Source organism: Rhinoderma darwinii, chromosome 7, assembly GCF_050947455.1.
Source record: "Rhinoderma darwinii isolate aRhiDar2 chromosome 7, aRhiDar2.hap1, whole genome shotgun sequence".
Lineage (NCBI taxonomy): Eukaryota > Metazoa > Chordata > Amphibia > Anura > Rhinodermatidae > Rhinoderma > Rhinoderma darwinii.
Genome location: NC_134693.1, coordinates 98,341,388 through 98,363,232, shown reverse-complemented (window position 1 = coordinate 98,363,232; position 21,845 = coordinate 98,341,388). Strand labels below are relative to the sequence as shown.

Sequence of the window (21,845 nt, the reverse complement as noted above, 5' to 3'; positions counted from 1 at the left end):
AAGGGCCTGGCTATAGGAGAGCTGGTAAAGTAGTGGACTAGCAAATAGAATAAGTGGTGAAGGAGTGGCCTGGCCTACAAGAAAGCTAGTGCAGATGTGGCCTGTTGGATAGGTGAGATGGGTAGAGAGTGGCCTGGACATTAGGAGAACTAGTGAAAAACTGAACTGGCACATAGGACAGAGTGAAGTCTGGCTATAGGAGGGCTGGTGAAAGAGTGGACTGGCCTACAGGATAGCAGGTGGAGGGGTGTAACTATAGGGGGTGCAAGGGATGTAACGATAGGTCTCCCAGTCCCTTATGAGGCCGCCAACCCTATAAATTACACATGATAATTTAGGGTGTCTATTACAGATTTTGCATTAGGACACAGGAGCTCCAAGTTACACCTCTGGGCCTGGCCTTCATAAGGCTGGTGAAGCACTGGTCTGGCACATAAGAGAGCTGGTAAAGGAATGACCTGGCTATGTTAGAAATAAATGGTAGAAGCCAGCAGAGTCTAGCGCAGAGAGCTGAAAGTAGCAGGTCAGCAGACTTATGTGACATCAATAACATGAGACTGCCCATCTACTCTATATCACACTACCTCCTGAAGTCACCAGGTGACGGAATGCAGGTGTTTGCTTCATATGTAAGTCACTTTTTTTATTTTTCTTATACAAGTCCATTAAAAATGCAGCCCAGAGCAGATCTCTAGTACAGGAGACTGGAGATCCGCTTTAAACATAATATCCAGTGTAGATACTTACAAGCATTTACAAGTAGGCAATAACAAAGTTACATAACACAAAGCAGCTTTCATCTGTGCTTGACTATACTTAAGATCAAATGCTTGTTAGTAATTTTAAAGATCAAAAAAATATTTATTTTTCATGTAAAATGAAAGATGTGAAAAAATAAATAAAAATGAGTGTACAAAGCAAATGTAAAAGAACTTTAAATCAAATGTATTAGATTTTACTGTGACATTTAAACAGTGTGACATAATAATGTGAAGAAAAAAAAATAGATAGTATATATATTCATATCAGATAATACTGAAAGAAGGAAACTCTTATGCGGATTGTGTTTCATCAAGTGGTATATGTTCCTTTTTGTGTGCTCCTATTGTTCGTGCTACAGGCAATAAAGTCTTCCATATGAACATAATGAGTCAAATTTATTAATACTGTCCTAAAGTAATACAGGATAAAACTAGAGCAGGCAGCCACAATGCAGCCTGCTGTATGATACATTTGGCGCATCTTTTTATAAAAAAAATTCTTTCTTACGTGACCTCCTAGATGGTGAACTTTACACCAATACTTTGCTAGATAAAAAAAATGCCCTTCATTCTAGACACTTTTCAAAATTGCAGTGTCAGGTGTAAGAACATATAATAAAATTGGTGCACACAATGAACACCTGTATTGGCCATTGTATGCAAAATTTAATAGTGTACAGATGTTGCACCTCCCGATTTTTCATATTATTTTTTTAATCCTGAGGACTCTGCTACATCTATAGATCCTCACAAAGTACTGAGGATAGTCTAAACATAAGATACAGAGTGATATTGGAAAATAATCCATGGTGCGGGTAGATCTCAAGAGCACCTGAAAAGAAATAGGTATTGCCCGGGTAATGCCAGTTTTGTCAAGTGTGAAATGGTTGTCATTGTATGAAATCAGCTTCATGGGTTCATTCTAGTCATATTTATTAGAAGGCAGTAGATTTATGTTATTTATTACTTCAAACTGAATGCATTTTCCTGTTTTACTTCTTAGAAGCGTGGAGGATGGAGGCGCGTGCTCTATACGAGTTCAATGCATCTGGGGAGGATGAGCTAAGTTTCAGAAAAGGCGATATATTGAAAGTATGTGACAATTGTTGTGTTGATTATATGTTTATTATAAGCTGCACCCAGTTTTTAGGGTGCCTAAAAAAGAATCATACCACTGGGCAAGTCATAAACCAATGAAAGCAAAAGCAGTACAGTAGATGGCTTTAAAAAAGGCTTAGATAATTTCCTAGAATGAAAAAACATCAGCTCCTATGTCAATGTGTACAAATTTTTCCCTTCCCTTTTCCCATTTCTTGTTTGAACTTGATGGACATGTGTCTTTTTTCAACCGTACTAACTATGTAACTATGTAACATTCACACAAGTAACTACTAAAACAGACTTTAGGAGATACCTGTATAGGATAACTTCCATTAGGAAGGGAAAAGGGGGAAAAAGACGGAGGGGAGAGTTCAAAATGTATTAAAGGATAACCATTCAAGACCTGGTATACCATCAAAATGGTTACCTTCACCTTTAATAGATAGCTGAAAATCAAACTCCACCTTCAGATCTGAAAAATGCAGGTTACTGTTTTTTCTCCTGTTCAGAATGAGATGAAAAAAGCTGGTAAAATACCTTGTTATTGTAAAGCGTTGTTAGCCCTTGTAAGGGGCCATTCATATGTGTCCGGCGTCCGCTTCAGTTTACCTCTGGCGTGTTGAAGAATAGCCGGAGGCAAACTGATGCTAGAACGGATCCCATAGCTTTCAGATCTCTGCTTCAGAATTAGTTCACAGCGGAGGAGCAGAGGTAGCTCCTCCGCTCGCCGAGGATTCCCCAGGCACAGCGCTACTTTAAGCGCTGTGCTCGGGGAAGCCATTGACATCACTGTCCATATATGAACAGTGACGTCGGTGGCTACTGATTGAGTGGTTTATCTGGCCGGGGATTCCACTCCTAGAGGAAAAACCCTGAAGTCATTGTCAATATATGGACAATTGACATCAGGGACTCCACCTGGAGGGAATGCCCGGCAACAATGTCGGCAATGCTGTGACCGGGGCTTCCTTCAGTGGCGCTACAAAGAGTGGGGGTGGCACTATCTACTGAGGGGCACTGTGTGGTGCCATCTACAGTGGCCGCTGTGTGACAAATCTACAGAGGGTACTGTGGCATTATCTACGGTAGGTGTGTGGCACTATACAGGGGATAGGGGTATCACTATATACAGTGGGGGGGTGGCGCTATCTACAGGGGGTGCTGTGTGGCACAATCTACAGGGGACGCTGTGTGGTGCCATCTGCAGTGGGCGCTGTGTGGCACTATCTACAGGGAGGCTGTGTGACATTATCTACAGGGTGTGTGGCATTATATACAGAGGACACTGCGGCATTATCTACAGACGGCACTGTTTCGTTATCTACAGATGAAATTCATCTGTTTTTAAAAATGTGTCAAAAACGGTAAACACGGACACGGAACAGATATGAAACAGATGCAAAACGGCTGTCAAAAACTGACCTAGACACACGTTTTTAATGGCCGACACCCGAACCCTGTTGTGTGAATAGAAAAACAGCAATCCCTGTGTGGTGTGGGTAGGAGATGCAGGGTGGTATTGGGTAGCTGTAAAGGCGCTAAAAACGAGCTACTCCCTGAAGTTAGGGCGAGTGTTTGGCATCTTTGCAGGCTGACAAGACTGCATCGAAGATCTGATCTGAGTGGACAGCAACTGCCTTCTAGGCTCTCTCTCTTGGCGCTGGCCTTGGCGCTGCACTGAATATGACACACGTGACATTACATGTGTGTGTCAGTCTTCATTGTAGCGCTGAGTTATGCACCACTCTGATAAAATTTGCATATTTTCAGACCCGAGACTACCTTTTTGGTGGACCATTGCGGTAAAAACGGATGCTAAAAACCGATGACAACTAACGTCAACTGATGACTACTGATGGTTTTGTAGTAAAAATCGTGAAAAAGCCTGATGCCAACTGTCAGTTTAATGCATTAGTGCATTAATGCATTAGTTGTAATCACTTGAGAGGCAAAAAACTGATGCTGATACAACAGATATATGTGAACGCACCCTTGGAAGGTTGAATGGCTGTGAGTCAGACCCTGCCATCAATGTAGGAGGAGTTGCCAGGCGTAAGTGCAGACCCACACCGGGCCTGACGCTTAAAGGTTTTTCCAATGTAGGAGGAATGCAAAAAAAAGCTATTACTTACCTCACAGATCCCTGTCGTTCCAGTACCACCGGAGTGCTCCTCCCACGGCTGTGTATTGACATAGCTGCAGCGATGACGTGCCCCTAAACTCACGTGATCGCTGCAGCTAAGCACTGGCCTCAGCGATCCTGTGCCGTATACCAACTGAGACCATTGATTGGCTGCAGCGATCATGTGGGTATATGGACACGTTATCACTGCAGCTATGTCAATACACAGCGATGGGGAGGAACGGAAGCGGCGGCGCTGGAATGACGGGGATCCATGAGGTAAATGAGGTAAGTAATGGCTCTTTTTTTTTGCATCCCTCCTACATTGGCCAATTTTTTAAATAACTCGGAAAACCCCTTTAACCCCTTCCCTACTTTTGACGTATGGCTACGTCATAGCCGGGTAGGGGACGTATGGAGCGGGCTCACGGGGTGAGCCCGCTCCATACAAAGCGGGTGTCGGTTGTATGTTACAGCCGACACTTCACAATAACGAGCGGTATCACGCTCAAGTGCGATCCCACTCGTTTAAACCATTAAATGCCGCGGTCAATAGCGACCGCGACATTTAAATCGTTAGAAAGAGGGGGCGACACCCTCTAACTGCTCATCGCGCCCCCCGCAATGCAATCGTGAGGTGTCGATGGTTGCTATGGTAGCCTGGGGGCCTAATGAAGGCCCCCAGGTCTGACATCTTTGTGGTCTTATTGCGTGCTGCCTGTGGCAGGGCTTAAAAGAGACCTGTCAGAAAGATATATACTGCAATACATTAGTTTCCATTAGTATTAGATCCAACGATCTCTGGTTGAAGTCTAAAAAACCAGAGATGGACTAAAAAAAAGTTACAATTTGTAAAATAAAGTTGTTTTTTTTATGTAAAAAAATGTAAAATATTAAAAGTTAAAAAAAAAAACTTTTCCCATTTTCCCCCTAGAGCATTGTAAATAAATAAATAAATATACATAATTGGCATCGCCGCAACCGTAAAAGTATGAACTTAACCCGCACGGTGTACGCCGTAAAAAAAAACAAATATGTAAATGCCAGAATCGCTATTTTTTGGTCACCTCATCTCCCACAAAAAATTTAATAAAAAGTGATCAAAACCTCACATGTACTCCAAAATGGTATAATTAAAAAACGACAGCTTATCCCGCAAAAAATAAGCGCTCATACCACTTAATCAACGGTAAAAAAAAAAAAGTTACGGCTCTCAGAATTTGGCGACACAAAATAAATTTTATTTTTTACACTTAGTTTTTTCCTTGTAAAAGTAGTAAAACATAGAAAAAAACTATATAAGTTTGGTATCGCCATAATCGTATTGACCCACAGAATAATGATAACATCTTGTTTTAATTGCACAGTGAATTCCGTAAAAATAAAGCGCATAAAACAATGGCGGAATCGCTGTTTTTTTCATTTTCTACCCCACAAATAATTTTTTCCCCATTTCCTAGTACATTATATGGCACAATAAATTGCGTTACGAAAAACTTCAACTCGTCCTGCAAAAATCAAGCCCTCATTGGACCATATTGACAGAAAAATGAAAAAGTTATTGCCTTTGGAAAGTGCGGAGGAAAAAACGAAAATCATAATTTCAAAGTGGTTTACGACGGGAAGGGATTAAGTGGTGGTGAGCGAGGTAACTCTGTGCTGCGCGCCAGAACGCTGGTTAGAAGAGCTTGGCACCTTTTCTGGGGAGTGCGGTTAGACTGCGTGAGGTACCTAAGAAACCTGTTCCTGCTCTGTTAGGCCCCATTCACTCGAGTGTGAATCACGTAATGTCAAATAATGTCAAATCACATTTCTGATAATAAAAGTGAAAAACTGACAGGCAGGTTAAAGTGTATGTTCACAAATGTCAGAAGTCTAGCAAGCAAAATGGGGGAGCTGGAGGCCTTGATACTGGAAGAAAATATAGATATAGTTGGTGTTGCTGAGACATGGCTGGACTCTTCACATGACTGGGCTGTAAATCTACAGGGTTTTACACTGTTTCGGAAAGAAAGGACAAATAGGAAAGGCGGTGGTGTATGTCTGTATGTGAGAAAAGATATGAAGGCGAGTGTGAAAGAGACAATAGTGGGTGAATACTGTGAAGAGGTTGGAACCTTGTGGGTGGAACTAGAAAGGGAGGTAAACACTGATAAAATTACTTTTGGTGTAATCTATAGACCCCCCAATATAACTGAGGAGATGGAAGGTCAGCTATATAAACAGATGGAGCGGGCTGCACAGGCGGGTACTGTAGTGATAATGGGAGATTTTAATTTCCGGGATATTAATTGGTGTCATGGTTCAGCTTCAACTGCAAAGGGGAGACATTTCCTCAACCTGTTGCAGGAAAATTTTATGGGCCAGTTTGTGGAAGACCCGACTTGAGGTGAAGCTCTGTTGGATCTGGTCATTTCTAATAATGCAGATCTTGTTGGGAATGTCAATGTTCGTGAAAACCTCGGTAACAGTGATCACAATATAGTTACATTTTACCTATACTGTAAAAAACAAATGCAGGCTGGGAGGGCAAAAACATTTAATTTTAAGAAAGCCAAATTCCCCAGGATGAGGGCTGCAATTCAGGATATAGACTGGGAAGAACTAATGTCATATAATGGGATAAATGGGAGATTTTCAAATCTACTTTGAGTTATTATAGTGCAAAATTTATTCCTATAGGTAACAAGTATAAACGACTCAAATTAAACCCCACATGGCTTACACCTTCTGTGAAAGGGGCAATACATGACAAAAAAAGGTTATTTAAAAAATACAAATCTGAGGGTACAGCTGTAGCCTTTGTAAAATATAAAGAGCTTAATAAAATCTGTAAAAAGGTAATAAAATTAGCAAAAATACAAAATGAAAGGCAGGTGGCCAAGGATAGTAAAACAAATCCCCAAAAATTCTTCAAGTATATAAATGCTAAAAAGCCAAGGTCTGAACATGTAGGACCCCTAGATAATGGTAATGGGGAGTTGGTCACAGGGGATCAAGAGAAGGCAGAGTTACTAAATGGGTTCTTTAGCTCTGTATATACAACTGAAGAAAAAGCAGCTGATGTAGCCGGTGCCAGTGCTGTTAATATATCAGTTGATATACTGAATTGGATGAATGTAGAGATGGTCCAAGCTAAATAAAATAAAATAAATGTGCACAAGGCCCCGGGACCAGATGGGTTACACCCTAGAATTCTTAAAGAGCTTAGTTCAGTTATTTCTGTCCCCCTTTTCATAATATTCAGAGAATCTCTAGTGACTGGTATAGTGCCAAGGGACTGGTGCAGGGCAAATGCGGTGCCTATTTTCAAAAAGGGCTCTAGGTCTTCCCCGGGTAATTATAGACCAGTAAGCCTAACATCCATCGTGGGGAAAATGTTTGAGGGGCTATTGAGGGACTATATACAGGATTATGTGATAAAAAATAGTATTATAAGTGACAGCCAGCACGGTTTTACTAAGGACAGAAGTTGTCAAACTAACCTAATCTGTTTTTATGAAGAGGTAAGCAGAAGCCTAGAGAGAGGGGCCGCTGTGGATTTAGTGTTTTTGGACTTTGCAAAGGCATTTGACACTGTCCCCCATAGACGCCTAATGGGTAAATTAAGGACTATAGGTTTAGAAAATATAGTTTGTAATTGGATTGAGAATTGGCTCAAGGACCGTATCCAGAGAGTTGTGGTCAATGATTCCTACTCTGAATGGTCCCCGGTAATAAGTGGTGTACCCCAGGGTTCAGTGCTGGGACCACTATTATTCAACTTATTTATTAATGACATAGAAGATGGGATTAATAGCACTATTTCTATTTTTGCAGATGACACCAAGCTATGTAATATAGTTCAGTCTATGGAAGATGTTCATGAATTGCAGGCAGATTTAAACAAACTAAGTGTTTGGGCGTCCACTTGGCAGATGAAGTTTAATGTAGATAAATGTAAAGTTATGCATCTGGGTACCAACAACCTGCATGCATCATATGTCCTAGGGGGAGCTACACTGGTGGATTCACTTGTTGAGAAGGATCTGGGTGTACTTGTAAATCATAAACTCAATAACAGCATGCAGTGTCAATCAGCTGCTTCAAAGGCCAGCAGGATATTGTCGTGTATTAAAAGAGGCATGGACTCGCGGGACAGGGATGTAATATTGCCACTTTACAAAGCATTAGTGAGGCCTCATCTAGAATATGCAGTTCAGTTCTGGCCTCCAGTTCATAGAAAGGATGCCCTGGAGTTGGAAAAAATACAAAGAAGAGCAACAAAGCTAATTAAGGGCATGGAGAATTTAAGTTATGAGGAAAGATTAAAAGAATTAAACCTATTTAGCCTTGAAAAAAGACGACTAAGGGGGGACATGATTAACTTATATAAATATATTAATGGCACATACAAAAATATGGTGAAATCCTGTTCCTTGTAAAACCCCCTCAAAAAACAAGGGGGCACTCCCTCCGTCTGGAGAAAAAAAGGTTCAACCTGCAGAGGCGACAAGCCTTCTTTACCGTGAGAACTGTGAATCTATGGAATAGCCTACCGCAGGAGCTGGTCACAGCAGGGACAGTAGATGGCTTTAAAAAAGACTTAGATAATTTCCTAGAACAAAAAAGTATTCGCTCCTATGTGTAGAAATTTTTCCTTCCCTTTTCCCGTCCCTTGTTTGAACTTGATGGACATGTGTCTTTTTGTCTATGTAACGTTCGCGTGCTGTGCGTTGAAACAACGCACAGCACACGGACCCATTGATTTCAATGGGGCCGTTCACACATGCGTGATTTTTCACGCAGCGAGAGTCCGCTGCGTGAAACTCGCTATATGTCCTATATTGGTGCGTTATCACGCACCTATGCGCCCATTGAAGTCAATGGGTGCGTGAAAACCACGCACCGCAAACGCCTGCACATGTGTGTGCGGTGTGTTATTAGTGCATCAATTCAGTTGAAAATTATTTTTTTTAAAAACCGCTTGCCCCTCGCAAAGCACACTGATGCATAACGCAACACACACGCACCCGATTCACGCACGTTTATTACGCGCGTTAATCGGATACGCTCATGTGAATGAGGCCTTATGCAGTTAGGCCCTGTGTACAGCCACCGTGACACTGTCGGTGAGCTGTTGAGAGGAGTGGTTCATGGGTATCCGGAGGAGCTGCTATGAGACTAACGGTGAGCCATGGAAGAGACCAGAAGTTCCAGAATCCCTTAGGAATACTGCACCTGTAGGCTAATTTATATTTTTTTGCTGGGGGAGAAGTCGGTAAATGAAGAGAGAGAGAAGCTTCTCAGTAGTTTGGGAGCCTTTTTGATATATATATATATATATCCATACCTTTGGTTATAGTTACTTATGCTGATTCAGTTACCTGTCACTAGATGGTGGGGGCCCATTGAATTTTGCTATGGCAACCTCTGAATTCTAGTTACGTTCCTGCATGGAAAAATATCCCTGCATTTCTATGAAAAACTAAAAGCGATTTTTCCAAAAAGAATGAATGCTATTTCAAAGGCAATGGGTAAGCACATGAAACATGGAAAATGTTCATATATTTAGCTGTGGGATCTTCTATATGTTTTCTTAAAATATATGTTTTCAGCTGTATTTTCCTGATGCTAAAGAATTCATATCTTGAACTCAATGGCCGTTTTGACCAAAAATAAAACAAACAAAAGGGTGGTCTCCGACTTTAGCACAATACTGCATAATGAAACTCTAAGATTTAATATTTAACGGGACTTTCCTGTTTTATGCAAATAATACTTAATCACTGAATAAATATAAGATTCTTTAGCTGTATTTCATTGTTTACATAGAAACTTAAAACCCCTTTAACCCCTTCCCGACATCCTCCATATATATATACGACTTGATCGCGGGTGCCGATGGTTGTCATGGCAGCCTGGGGGCCTGTCATTTTTGTGCTCCTCTGGCAGGGCTTAATAGGAGCCTTTAACAATAACTTTATACTGCAATACATATACGATTCAACGATCGCTGGTTTGATTCCTCTAGGGGGAATAATAAAATAAATAATTACTGTTAACCCCTTAATGACCGATCCTGTTTGGACCTTAATGACCAAGCCAGATTTGTTAAATCTGGTATGTCTGACTTTATCAGAGAATAACTCTGCGGAAGTTTTGAATATCCAAGTAATTCTGACATTGTTTTTTGTCACATGTTGTACTTTATTTTAGTGGTAAAAGTAGACTGATACGATTTGCGGAAATTAATTAAAAAATAGAAAAATTTAAGAAATTTTGTAAAAATTATCATTTTTCCCTATTTTTAACTGCAATATGTCACAAATGTACATACATACTGTACATTTTTTTTATTAAATATATATTTTCATCTCTTTACTCTATTTTGGCAGCACTTTTGAAAAAAAAAAAATGTTGTTTGAGCAATTTAGAATACTTACAAATTTAGTAATAATTTTATACATTTTGAAGTACATTTGGTTTTCCTGCACCAAGCCAGGTTTTCAGAGGCTCATAGGTGTCAGAATGGTGGAAACCCCCACAAGTGACCCTATTTTGCAAACTACACCCCTTAAGGTATTTATTAAGGGGTGTTGTAAGTATTTTGACTGCACAGTTTTTTTGTAAGAATTCATGCAAAACAGGCGTAAAAAAATATAATCTCACTTTTTTCATAAAAGTATCACTTTGAAGACCGATTTCTTTGTAAAGCGACCATGAGAATGAAGAAACACACCCAAAAATCTATCACCCTGTTTCTCCTGTTTTCAAAAGTGTCCACATTGTGACCCTAATGTGTTGCCTGGACACACGGCAGGGCCCGAAAGGAAGGGAGCAACCGGAGGCATTCTGGTCTCATATTTTGCTTGAAAATGTTTTAGGCTCCACTGTACATTTGGAGAGGTTTTGAACTACCAGAACGATAGAAACTCCCCATAAATGACCCCTTTTAGAAAACTAGACCCCTTAAGGTATTTATCTAGGGGTGTAGTGAGTATTTTGACTCCACAGTTGTTTGCTAAATTTAATGCATAGCAGGTGAAATAAAAATAAATAAATCACTTTTTATATAAAAGTATCACTTTGAAGACCGATTTCTGTGTAAAGCGACCATAAGAATGAAGAAATACCCTCCAAAATCTATCACCCTGTTTCTCCTGTTTTCAAAAATGCCACCATTGTGACCCTAATGCGTTGCCTGGACACACAGCTGGGCCCGAAATGAAGGGAGCACCCGGAGGCTTTCAGGACTCATATTTTGCTTGAAAATGTTTTAGGCCCCACTGTATATTTGGAGAGGTTTTGAACTACCAGAACGATAGAAACTCCCCATAAACGAACCCATTTAGAAAAATAGACCCCTTAAGGTATTTATTAAGGGGTGTTGTAAGTATTTTATCCCCACAGTTTTTTGCTAAATTTAATGCATAGCAGGTGAAAAAAAACAAAAAACACTTTTTTATATAAAAGTATCACTTTGAAGACCGATTTATTTGTAAAGCGACAATGAGAATGAAGAAACACACCCCAAAATCTATCACCCAGTTTCTCCTGTTTTAAAAAATGCCCCCATTGTGACCCTAATGCGTTGCCTGGACACACGGCAGGGCCCGAAAGGGAGGGAGCACCCGGAGGCTTTCAGGACTGCCAGAACAATAGAAACTCACCATAAATTACCCCATTTAGAAAACTAGACCCCTTAAGGCATTTATCTAGGGGTATAGTAAGTATTTTGACCCCACAGTTTTTTGCTAAATTTAATACATAGCAGGTGAAAAAAAATTACATTTCACTTTTTTCATAAAAGTGTCAGTTTGAAGACCGATTTCTTTGTAAAGCGAACATGAAAATGAAGAAACACACCCCAAAATCTATCACCCGGTTTATCCTGTTTTCAAAAATACTCCCATTGTTGCCCCAATCTGCTTATTAGACGTGTGGCTGGGCCAAAAAGAGAGGGTGCACCCTTTGGCTTTCACGGCACAATTGGATAAATTCTAGGCCCCATATCATGCATTTAGAGGCATTGAGCTGCCTGAGCAAAAAAAAAAAAACACGCAGAAATGACCCCATTTTAAAAACTAAAGCCCTAAAGGTATTCATCTAGTGGTGTAGTGAGCATGCGGACCAAAACATTTTTAAAGGAGGAAATAATGGGTATTATTTCAGACACTATTGGTATATAATGTTTTCTTCAAATTCTTATTACGTTTCCAGATAAAATAGAGGAGACGTGGTAGAAGGTTATTTTGTTAGAAATATGCCACATTAATAAATTTGTGTGGCATACAAAAGAGAAGTGAAGCCGTGTATTCATAACGGATACATGTTGCTGTAGATGTATTTGCCTGTACTTATGACTATGCCTTGCTGAAGAAGCAGTTGCCCCACATCTGTGCCATTATGATGTCATTGTGGACAGAATTCTGTCCTAATATAAAATCAGTGAGAGAGGAAAAAATAAACTGTACTGGAGTGATGAGCAATATCTTCAAACAAATGGAGGAAAATGTATCCAACTATGTTGAAGATAGAAGAACACCTGCAGGGCTGCCATGACAAGGTTTTTTTTTTCAGTGACTGGTTGTACTACGTCTCTTTAGCTCCATCACAAAACAACCAATCACCTACAGAATATAAAAAAGGGGCAGTGTCCAAAACCATCTATAGGAACAGTAAAGGATCACTAATCCCCAAAATGATGTCAGTATTTCCAGAAGAACTGTAACAAAGCGCATGGTGTATTGATATGGAACAGCTCGACTATTAGAGATCCTCCAAAAAAAAAAATATCATGCCCGTATCACGGTACAGAATTAGGAATGTAACAGCCGTATGTGGCAGGACACAGTCATAAGAAAAAGGAAATACATCCCCAATTTATTCTTGTAACCATTGCTAAAATGCACGACTTCCACTAATTCAGGGGCGGCACGGGCCACAGGTGTTGGATTTATCTACTAATAAATGCAATGCCCACATTTATTTTTTATTTCAAGAACACTTGTGGGGGTCCATGTTTGAATAGACAGATGTGGGCTCCTGCACAATAAACATTATTCATTTGTGAGTGATCATGTCCAGGATTTAATTGGCCAAGAAATGTATAAAAAAAAATCAAAAAGGGGAAAATTAGTTTTACAATTCACTGAAGTAATTAATGAGTAAAATTTTGAATTTTTATTAAATAAATCTCTAAAAACAGGGGTACAATCACCACTGTGAATAAAGCCCCACCGTGTTTGTTTAAAATCGTGTTAAATTGTAAATAACAATCTCCAGTTCATTTGTGAACCCTCCTCTGATTGTACTTGAAAGATATAGATTGGATCAGCGTTTAACATTGGTGTGTCAGTGTATGGGAACCTGCAAAAACACTGGAGGCTGCTGTTACCGCTCCTAAATCCCCCAGTGCTGGGGTTACCCAGCGATACCACTGTAACCTATGCTATAATCCTTTCTCCACTGACCCTACGCGTTTCTGTATACTAATTCATCAGGGGTCTATATTTGTCAAAGTCTGGCCAAAGCGCCAGTGATGTAGAACTGTAACAGATATTCTGTTGCACACACGGAAGCGTGCTCGCATGGATATCAGCGGTACGCTTCACTACGGATTCAGAGTTTATATAATTAATACTCCTCCCCTTGGGCAGAGGCAAAGCCTCGAAAACGGCCAATCACTGTCGTCCACGTCAGCCGCAACGTGCGGTCAAGTGACTCCCGACACGTCAGCTGACATACCCGGAAGCCCAGCACCAAACATCGCGTCCGACGCGCAAGCGCAGAGAGAGGCCGAGGAGTGCATCTCATTACTGCCCAGAGCCCTCCCATCTAGGGGACGGAGCTAACGATACGTGCATGGGAATGAAGATTACTGTCCAACTCACAAACAGCAACCTGGCAGCCATACGTCTAATAGACACTCTGTTAACACATTAGTGTAGATGAATAGGCATAGTATTTTAGTATATGAGCGGTATTTCAAATATAATACATGAATAAACTAACAGATATATCAAACATCTAAGAATAGGCTAAGATGATTTTGAACATGATGGAAGCAAAGATTATTTTACTGCTTCTGATGGCACTCTCAGATAAAGTAGGTATAGTTCGTCTGCTCATTTAGACCCACCGGCTGTGTACATGCCAGTCTGTAGATCCACTGTGCCTCCTTCCTAAGAATAAGATTGTCCCAATCTCCTCCACGTTTTGGAGGTCGCACCAGTTCAATCGTCTGAAATCTCAAGCATTCTGCTCTACCATGGTGTTTAGCATGTACATGCTTGGATACAGGGGTGTCTCTCATATTTGTCACATCTCCTACATGTTCCCTAATTCGACGCCAAAATTGTCAAATTGTTTTACCCACATAATTTAGTGGGCATGGACATGTGATGAGGTATACCACTCCTGCTGTTTTGCAATTCACAAAATCTCGTATATCATACTCGATTCCGGTGGTAACACATTTACATTTTCTCCCATTCTGGATAAAATTACAAGCTCTGCAACTCTGCAACTACCGCATTTATATGTGCCTGGAACCTTCCTATCCAGCCATGTTCCTTCGTGTGGTATAGGATCAAAGCAACTTTGCATTACCCTGTCCCTGATGTTTTTACCCCTACGAAACGTAACTGATGGCTGGTGAGTGATCTGATCCACCAGGTCCATATCTGCACTGAGGATACGCCAGTACCTTTTCAATATTGTCATAATTTCTGATTGTTTGGAGTCAAAAGTACCTATAAGTCTAGTGATATTTTCCTCTTTCCTTTTCTTTGGAACTAACAGACCTGTCCTATCAGAGTCTCTCGCCACCTCATAGGCCTTTTGAATTACTCCCCTATCCTTGAGTCTAGAGGCAAGATCCTGTGACTGCAGCTCAAAATCGTCAAGGGAGCTACAATTCCGACGAATTCTCATGAACTGGCCTCTAGGGATACCTTGTTTAAGGGGATAAGGGTGACAACTGTCCCACTGCAAGAAACTATTGGTTGCTGTCTCTTTCCGGTGTACTTTGGTACAGATTGTACCTACCTTTGTTTTAGTGATCTCAAGATCTAGAAATGATAGCGCCTGATCTCACTTGTGAATCTAAGCCCTAAATCATTCCCATTAAGAGCTGACACAAAGGCACGGAATTCTTCAGCAGTGGAATTCCAGAATAAGGCTGGGTTCACACGACCTATTTTCAGACGTAAACGAGGCGTATTATGCCTCGTTTTACGCCTGAAAATAGGGCTACAATACGTCGGCAAACATCTGCCCATTCATTTGAATGGGTTTGCCGCCGTACTGTGCAGACAACCTGTGATTTACACGTCGTCGTTTGACAGCTGTCAAACGACGACGCGTAAAAATACAGCCTCGTCAAAAGAAGTGCAGGGCACTTCTTTCAGACGTAATTTGAGCCGTTCTTCATTGAACTCAATGAAGAGCAGCTCAAAATTTACGGCTGTCAGACAAGCCTCGCAAAATGCGAGGAGGAGCTTTTACGTCTGAAACGAGGCAGCTGTTTTCTCCTGAAAACAGTCTGTCTTTTCAGACGTAAAAGCCTCTCAACGTGTGCACATACCCTTATAGCACGTCATCAATAAATCTTATCCAGAGACCTATTGATGAGGTCCAATCAGAAAATTTTTCACTAAAAACCACTGTCTCTTCCCACCAACCAAGGTACAGATTCGCGTATGTGGGTGCACAGCGGCGTAGCTAAAGGCTCATGGGCCCCGATGCAAGAATTCTTACTGGGCCCCCCCCCCCGCAAACTTCTCATGGCCGACGGTCCGCATCGTCTCCTAAGTGACCCAACAATGCAGCACTAGCAGCCGGGGGCGTCACTATGGCTGGGTTCACACACCCTATTTACGGACGTAATTCGGGCGTTTTAGCATTGAATTACGTCCGAAAATGCGGCTCAAAAGCGTTGGCAAACATCTGCCCATTCATTTGAATGGGTCTTACGATGTTCTGTGCCGACGGTCATTTTTTTTACGCGCCGCTGTCAAAAGGCGGCGCGTAAAAAAGACGCCCGCGTCAAAGAAGTGCCTGTCACTTCTTCAGACGTAAATGGAGCCGTTTTCCATGGACTCCATAGAAAAACAGCTCCAATTACGTCCGTAATGGACGCAGCGAAAGACGCCTGCACATGCCATTACGGTGCTGTTTACTCCTGAAAACAGCACCGTAATTTCAGCCGTAACAGACGCTGCCGTGTGAACATACCCTGCGGGCTTAAAATGTCAGGGGAAATAGCCCCAATACATATGTGTCCGCCCCAAAAAAAGTGTGTGTATAAGCATAGCATATCTATAGCACTACGACCCTATAAGCTATGGATAGGATTAGATACAGTGGCTCAGCAGACAGTATCACACATGATAGGATTAGATATAGGGCCCAGCAGACAGTATCACACATGATAGGATTAGATACAGTGGCCCAGCAGACAGTATCACACATGATAGGATTAGATACAGTGGCTGAGCAGACAGTATCACACATGATAGGATTAGATACACAGCTCAACAGAGAGTATCACACATGATAGGATTAGATACAGTGGCTCAGCAGACAGTACCACACATGATAGGATTAGATACAGTGGCTCAGAAGGCAGTATCACACATGATAGGATTAGATACAGTGGCTCAGCAGACAGTATCACACAAGATACGATTAGATACAGGGCCCAGCAGACAGTATCACACATGATTGGATTAGATACACAGCTCAGCAGACAGTATCACACATGATTGGATTAGATACAGGGCCCAGCTCGCTGACATTGCGGCTCCAGCGCTGGACCCAGGACAGGTAAGAATAATAATTTTGCTTCTTTATGTGTTACTGATTATTTTTGTGTGTTTGTGTTTTTTTACAGGTTCGGTTGTTGGACTTCGGATTCGAGAACTTCTATAACGGCGTTTTTTTTTACTCTCAATAAAATGGTTAATGAGGGTTGTGTTTTTTTATTTCAATCAAATATTTTTTCTATGTGTTTGTATCTTTTTAAACTTTATTATCACCGCCTTAGTAATGGCCGCTGGCTGATTGACAACCTCGATTACTAAGGCGAGGCTTAATGTTAGTCGGTGCAGAGGCTACACTAACCCACATTATTACCCCGGTACGCACCGCCACCAGGGGTACTGGGAAGAGCCGGGTACGAACCAGTACCCGACCATCTGTAGTGACGGGCAGGCACCGGGGTGGCCGCAGGCTGGTAGTATTAGGCTGGGGAAGGCCAAAAACAGTGGCCCATCCCACCCTGGTAATGCTGCCTGCTGCTGCTGTGTTGCATCTAGCTGGTTATGAAAATTGGGGGGGACCCCACATCGTTCTTTCCAATTTTTTTTTTATTTTTTTTAAATGGCGTGGGGTCCCCCCCATTTTTCATAACCAGCCAGATACAATAAAGCAGCAGCAGCCTAGCATCACCAGGGTAGGAAGGGCCACTGTTTTTGGCCTTTCCCCTCCTGATAATACCAGCCTGCAGCCACCCCAGTGGCCGACCATCACTACAGAGGGTCAGGTACTGGATCGTACCTGGCTCTTCCCAGCACCCCTGGTGGCGGTGGGTACCGGGGTAATAAAGGGGGTTAGTGTTAGCCGCTGCACCGGCTAACACTAAGCCCCACCTTAGCAATGGACGTCGTCAATCATCGGGCGGCCATTACTAAGGCGGTAGTAATATATAAAAACACAAAGACATAGAAAAAATATTTTATTGAAATAAAAAAAAAAAAACACACAGCCCTCATTAACCATTTTATTGATAATAAAAAAAAAGCTGTCATCGAAGTAGTCCTGGAATCCGACGTAGTCCAACGACCGAACCTGTAAGAAAACACACAAAAAATGATTAGTAACACATGTGTTAGGCTTAGATACAGGGCCCATGTGTGATACTGTCTGTGGGACCCTGTATCTAAGCCTACCACAACGTAGGCTTAGATACAGGGTCCAGCAGACAGTAATCTTATACAGTATAAGATTACTGTGTGCTGGGGCCCTGTATCTAAACCTACAGTGTGGTAGGCTTAGATACAGGGCCCAGCAGACAGGATCACACATGGGCCATGTATCTAAGCCTACCATGTGATTGGCTTAGATACAGGGCCCAGCAGACAGGATCACGCATGGGCCATGTATCTAAGCCTACAGTGTGGTAGGCTTATATACAGGGCCCACCAGACAGGATCACACATGGGCCATGTATCTAAGCCTACCATGTGATTGGCTTAGATACAGGGCCCAGCAGACAGGATCACACATGGACCATGTATCTAAGCCTACCATGTGATTGGCTTAGATACAGGGCCCAGCAGACAGGATCACACAATCTGTGATCCTGTCTCATGGGCCCCCTAAGCCTGCTACATCGTAGGCTTAGGGGTTGTGCAGTCCCTAAACATTGATGGCCTATCCACAGGATAGGCCATCAATAGCTGATGTGTCGCCCGGGACCCGCAAATCAGCTGTTTTGAAGGGGCTGCAGCACTCGTACGAGAGCTGCTTCCCCTTCATTTCACTACTCGCTCACACTGTGAATCGCCGACACGGATTCACAGTGTGACCGGAATGAAGGGGAGCAGCTCTCGTACGAGTGCTGCGGCCCCTTCAAAACAGCTGATTGGCGGGTCCCGGGAGTCGGTCCCCGCCAGTCAGGGCTAACCTTACCTTCCTCTTCGGCCGCAGCGGGAGTTCTGTCGTCTCGATTCTGTGCGCGGCGCATAGCGCTGTGACGTCATGCGCTGCGCACAGCGCCTGACGTCAGGACCTCCGCTGCCATCCGGAACCAGGAAGGTAAGTAAAGTATGTTACTATAGTAACAGGGGCCCGCGGCCCGAGTTACTATAGTAACTTTTTATTGATGTGGTGCGGGGGGCCGTGGGCCCCCCTGGCTTCGGGGCCCGGTCGCAGTTCTGACCGCTGCGACCCCTATAGCTACGCCAGTGTGGGTGCAGTAGGACTCCCCATCGCCGTACCTCTTTGTTGGTGAAAAATGCGATCCTCAAAAACAAATACATATTTTTCAAGCACAAAATGTAGCATTTTCAATATAAGTTGATTGTGAGCCATATATTGAGTACCTCGTGTTTTAAGCTTGGCAGCCAAGCTCATGTGGAATAGAGGAATATAATGCCTCTACATCCAGGCTTGCCAGCATAGTACCTCGTTCTAGCGTGACACCATCAATTTGTTTCAGAACATCCATTGTGTCACGCACATACGATGACAAACTCAGAACAAAGGGACGCAACACTACGTCTATATATGTGCTCACACTTTGAGTTAGATTATTAATGCCTGATACAATTGGCCTACCACGTAGAGGTGGATACCCTTTATGGATATTTGGTAAACTGTAAAAACAAGCTAAAGTAGGAAATTGTGGATACAAAAAGTTGAACTCATTGGCACTAATGAGTGCTCCACTCTTTGCATCACGAAGGATGTCTAAAAGTTCCTTCTTAAATTGGCCTGTGGGGTTCTCTTTTAGGATGATGTAGCATTCAGGATTAAGCAGTATGTCCTCACACATCTTAGTTTTACAGTCTGAAATAAATACTTTACTACCCCCCCGTGAAAATCCCTCCCTCCCTTGGAAAGCCCAAAAACGAAACAAAAAATGTGAATAAATGAAATAGACTCCCTAAAATGAATCCCCCACCCCACCCTTTTTGGTGTTCCCTAAATTATATATAAAATCAATAATTAGAAACCGTGTGATAGGTCTCAAAACAGGGGTAGTTGCACAGGCCTGGATTTGAAGGGCACATGGGGCAGTAAAACCGGGTATCCCTCCTCCTTCCATGTTTACTGCACACCCGGCATCTCCTTTGGGGGTATTCCTTATTCTCAGTGACAGGGACGGGGTGAAGGAAGTGGCGCTCAGTGAGCCTTTTGACTTCCTCTGACTCAAAGGATTCTCCAGGTGCGGAGGAGTCAAACAGGAGGTGCTCTATAATTTTCTCCTGATATTGGAGGAAACTGAGTACTCCCTGGGTCTTGTAGAGCACATAGCTGTTGTAAGAGGCCATTTGGATGAGGTAGATCGCTACCTTTTTATACCAGGCCCTAGTTTTGCGCTTGACCAGGTACGGTTGTAGGACCTGGTCAGATAGATCGACTCCCCCCATGAACTTATTGTAGTCCACCACGCAGACCGGTTTCCTCTAATCAGAGGTAGCGCCCCTCTGTCTCACTGCCAATGTGGTGTCCTCATGCACGGTGGTCAGCATGTACACGTCCTTTTTGTCACTCCATTTGACAGCGAGCAACTGGTTGCTTGCAAAGGAGAGTGTCGCACCCCTTTCTATTCTCCTGGACACCAGTTGTTGAGGGAAGCCGACTCTATTTTTGCATACCGTCCCACAGGCCCCTGTATTTGCAGCATGGAGGGACTTATACAGGGGGACACTGGTGTAATAGTTGTCGGTGTACACATGGTACCCTTTCTGTAGGAATGGCACCATGAGTTCCCAGACAATTTTCCCACTAATGCCAATATCCTCTGGGCATCCTGGGAGATTAAGGTGGCGGTCCCTGCCCTCATATATAAAAAAGACACAGGTGTAGCCTGTTGTGCTCTCGCACACCTTATAGAGTTTCACTCCGTATCGGGCTCTTTTGAAGGGGATGTATTGGCGAAACGATAGACGGCCCTTGAAGGACATAAGGGACTCGTCTACCCCTTTTTTTTGTCCTGGGGTGTACAAATTTAGAAATGACTCAGATAGGAGGGAGATGAGGGGTCTTAACTTGTTGAGGCGATCATGGCCTGGGTCACTTCTTGGGGGGATTTGGGAGTTGTCCGAGAAGTGCATGAAGCGCATTAGAGTCTCATAGCGCGTTCGGGTCATGACAGAAGCAAATACAGGGGTGCTATGGATAGCGCTCGTAGCCCAGTAGGAGCGGATAGAAGGTTTTTTTACTATCCCCATATTTAGTGTAATTCCCCAAAAATGTTTAATTTCACAGACGGTTGTGGGGATCCATCCTCTGGCATAGTAAGACCTGGGATTTTGGTTGACAAATTGCCTTGCGTATAAATTCGTCTGCTGGACAATTAGCTCCAGGACCTGATCGCCTATAAACAAATTAAAAAAATTATAGGGGGTAAAATTTAGGGAACTAAACCTCCCCCCGGCGGCGCTACTTTATTCCGATGCCGCGACGTAGAAAGTCAATGGCATCGGAATAAAGCCCGTTAGTGACCGACTATGGGCTGGTCACTAACGGGTTAAATAAAGTTTTTTAAATATATTTAAAAAATATTAAAAGTTCAAAACAAAATTTCCCATTTCCCCAAAAAGCAATGTAAAAAGAAAATAAAAATAACATAACTGGTTTTGCTGCATCCATAAAAGTCCAAACTATTACAACATAACATTTTCTAACCTGCACAGTGAACAACGTAAAAAAAATAAAATAACCAAAACACTAGAATCACTGTATTTTGGTCACCTCATCGTCCACAAAAAATGTTTAATGTACCCCAAAACGGTACCAACAAACTACAGCTTGCCCCACAAAAAATAAGCCATCGCTCAATTGACGGAAAACGAAAAAATTTATAGGTCAAATTTCAATTTTTACAATTCGTTTTTTCGTTGTAAAAGTAGTAAAAAAAAGATATATTCAGGTTGATTCAAAAAGGATGGTGCAAAAGTAAAGGCCTGTAGTTAAAGTAACATCAGTGATAAATAGCCAGTGACTGAAAATCAAATCAAATCTGGCTCAGTTGTCCATAGCAACCAATCACAGCACAACTTTCCTTTTCAATAACCAAATTTGAAAAGTGCTTACATAGTGTGACATAAGATGGCATAATCGAAGCAAGAAAAAGCTGTTGTAATTTG

At 42.3% G+C, this 21,845-nt stretch overlaps 1 protein-coding gene across 1 annotated transcript in view; it reads left to right on the top strand.

Annotated features, from left to right (window-relative positions):
- Positions 1-1,770: 1,770 nt before the first annotated feature.
- The window catches only part of GRAP2 (GRB2 related adaptor protein 2), a 204,678-nt gene continuing 184,603 nt past the window's right edge, over positions 1,771-21,845 (top strand). The window contains exon 1 of the mRNA XM_075832317.1: positions 1,771-1,853. Coding sequence (XP_075688432.1) covers positions 1,776-1,853 — 78 coding nt within the window. The 5' untranslated portion in view covers positions 1,771-1,775. The remainder of the gene's footprint in view (positions 1,854-21,845) is intronic.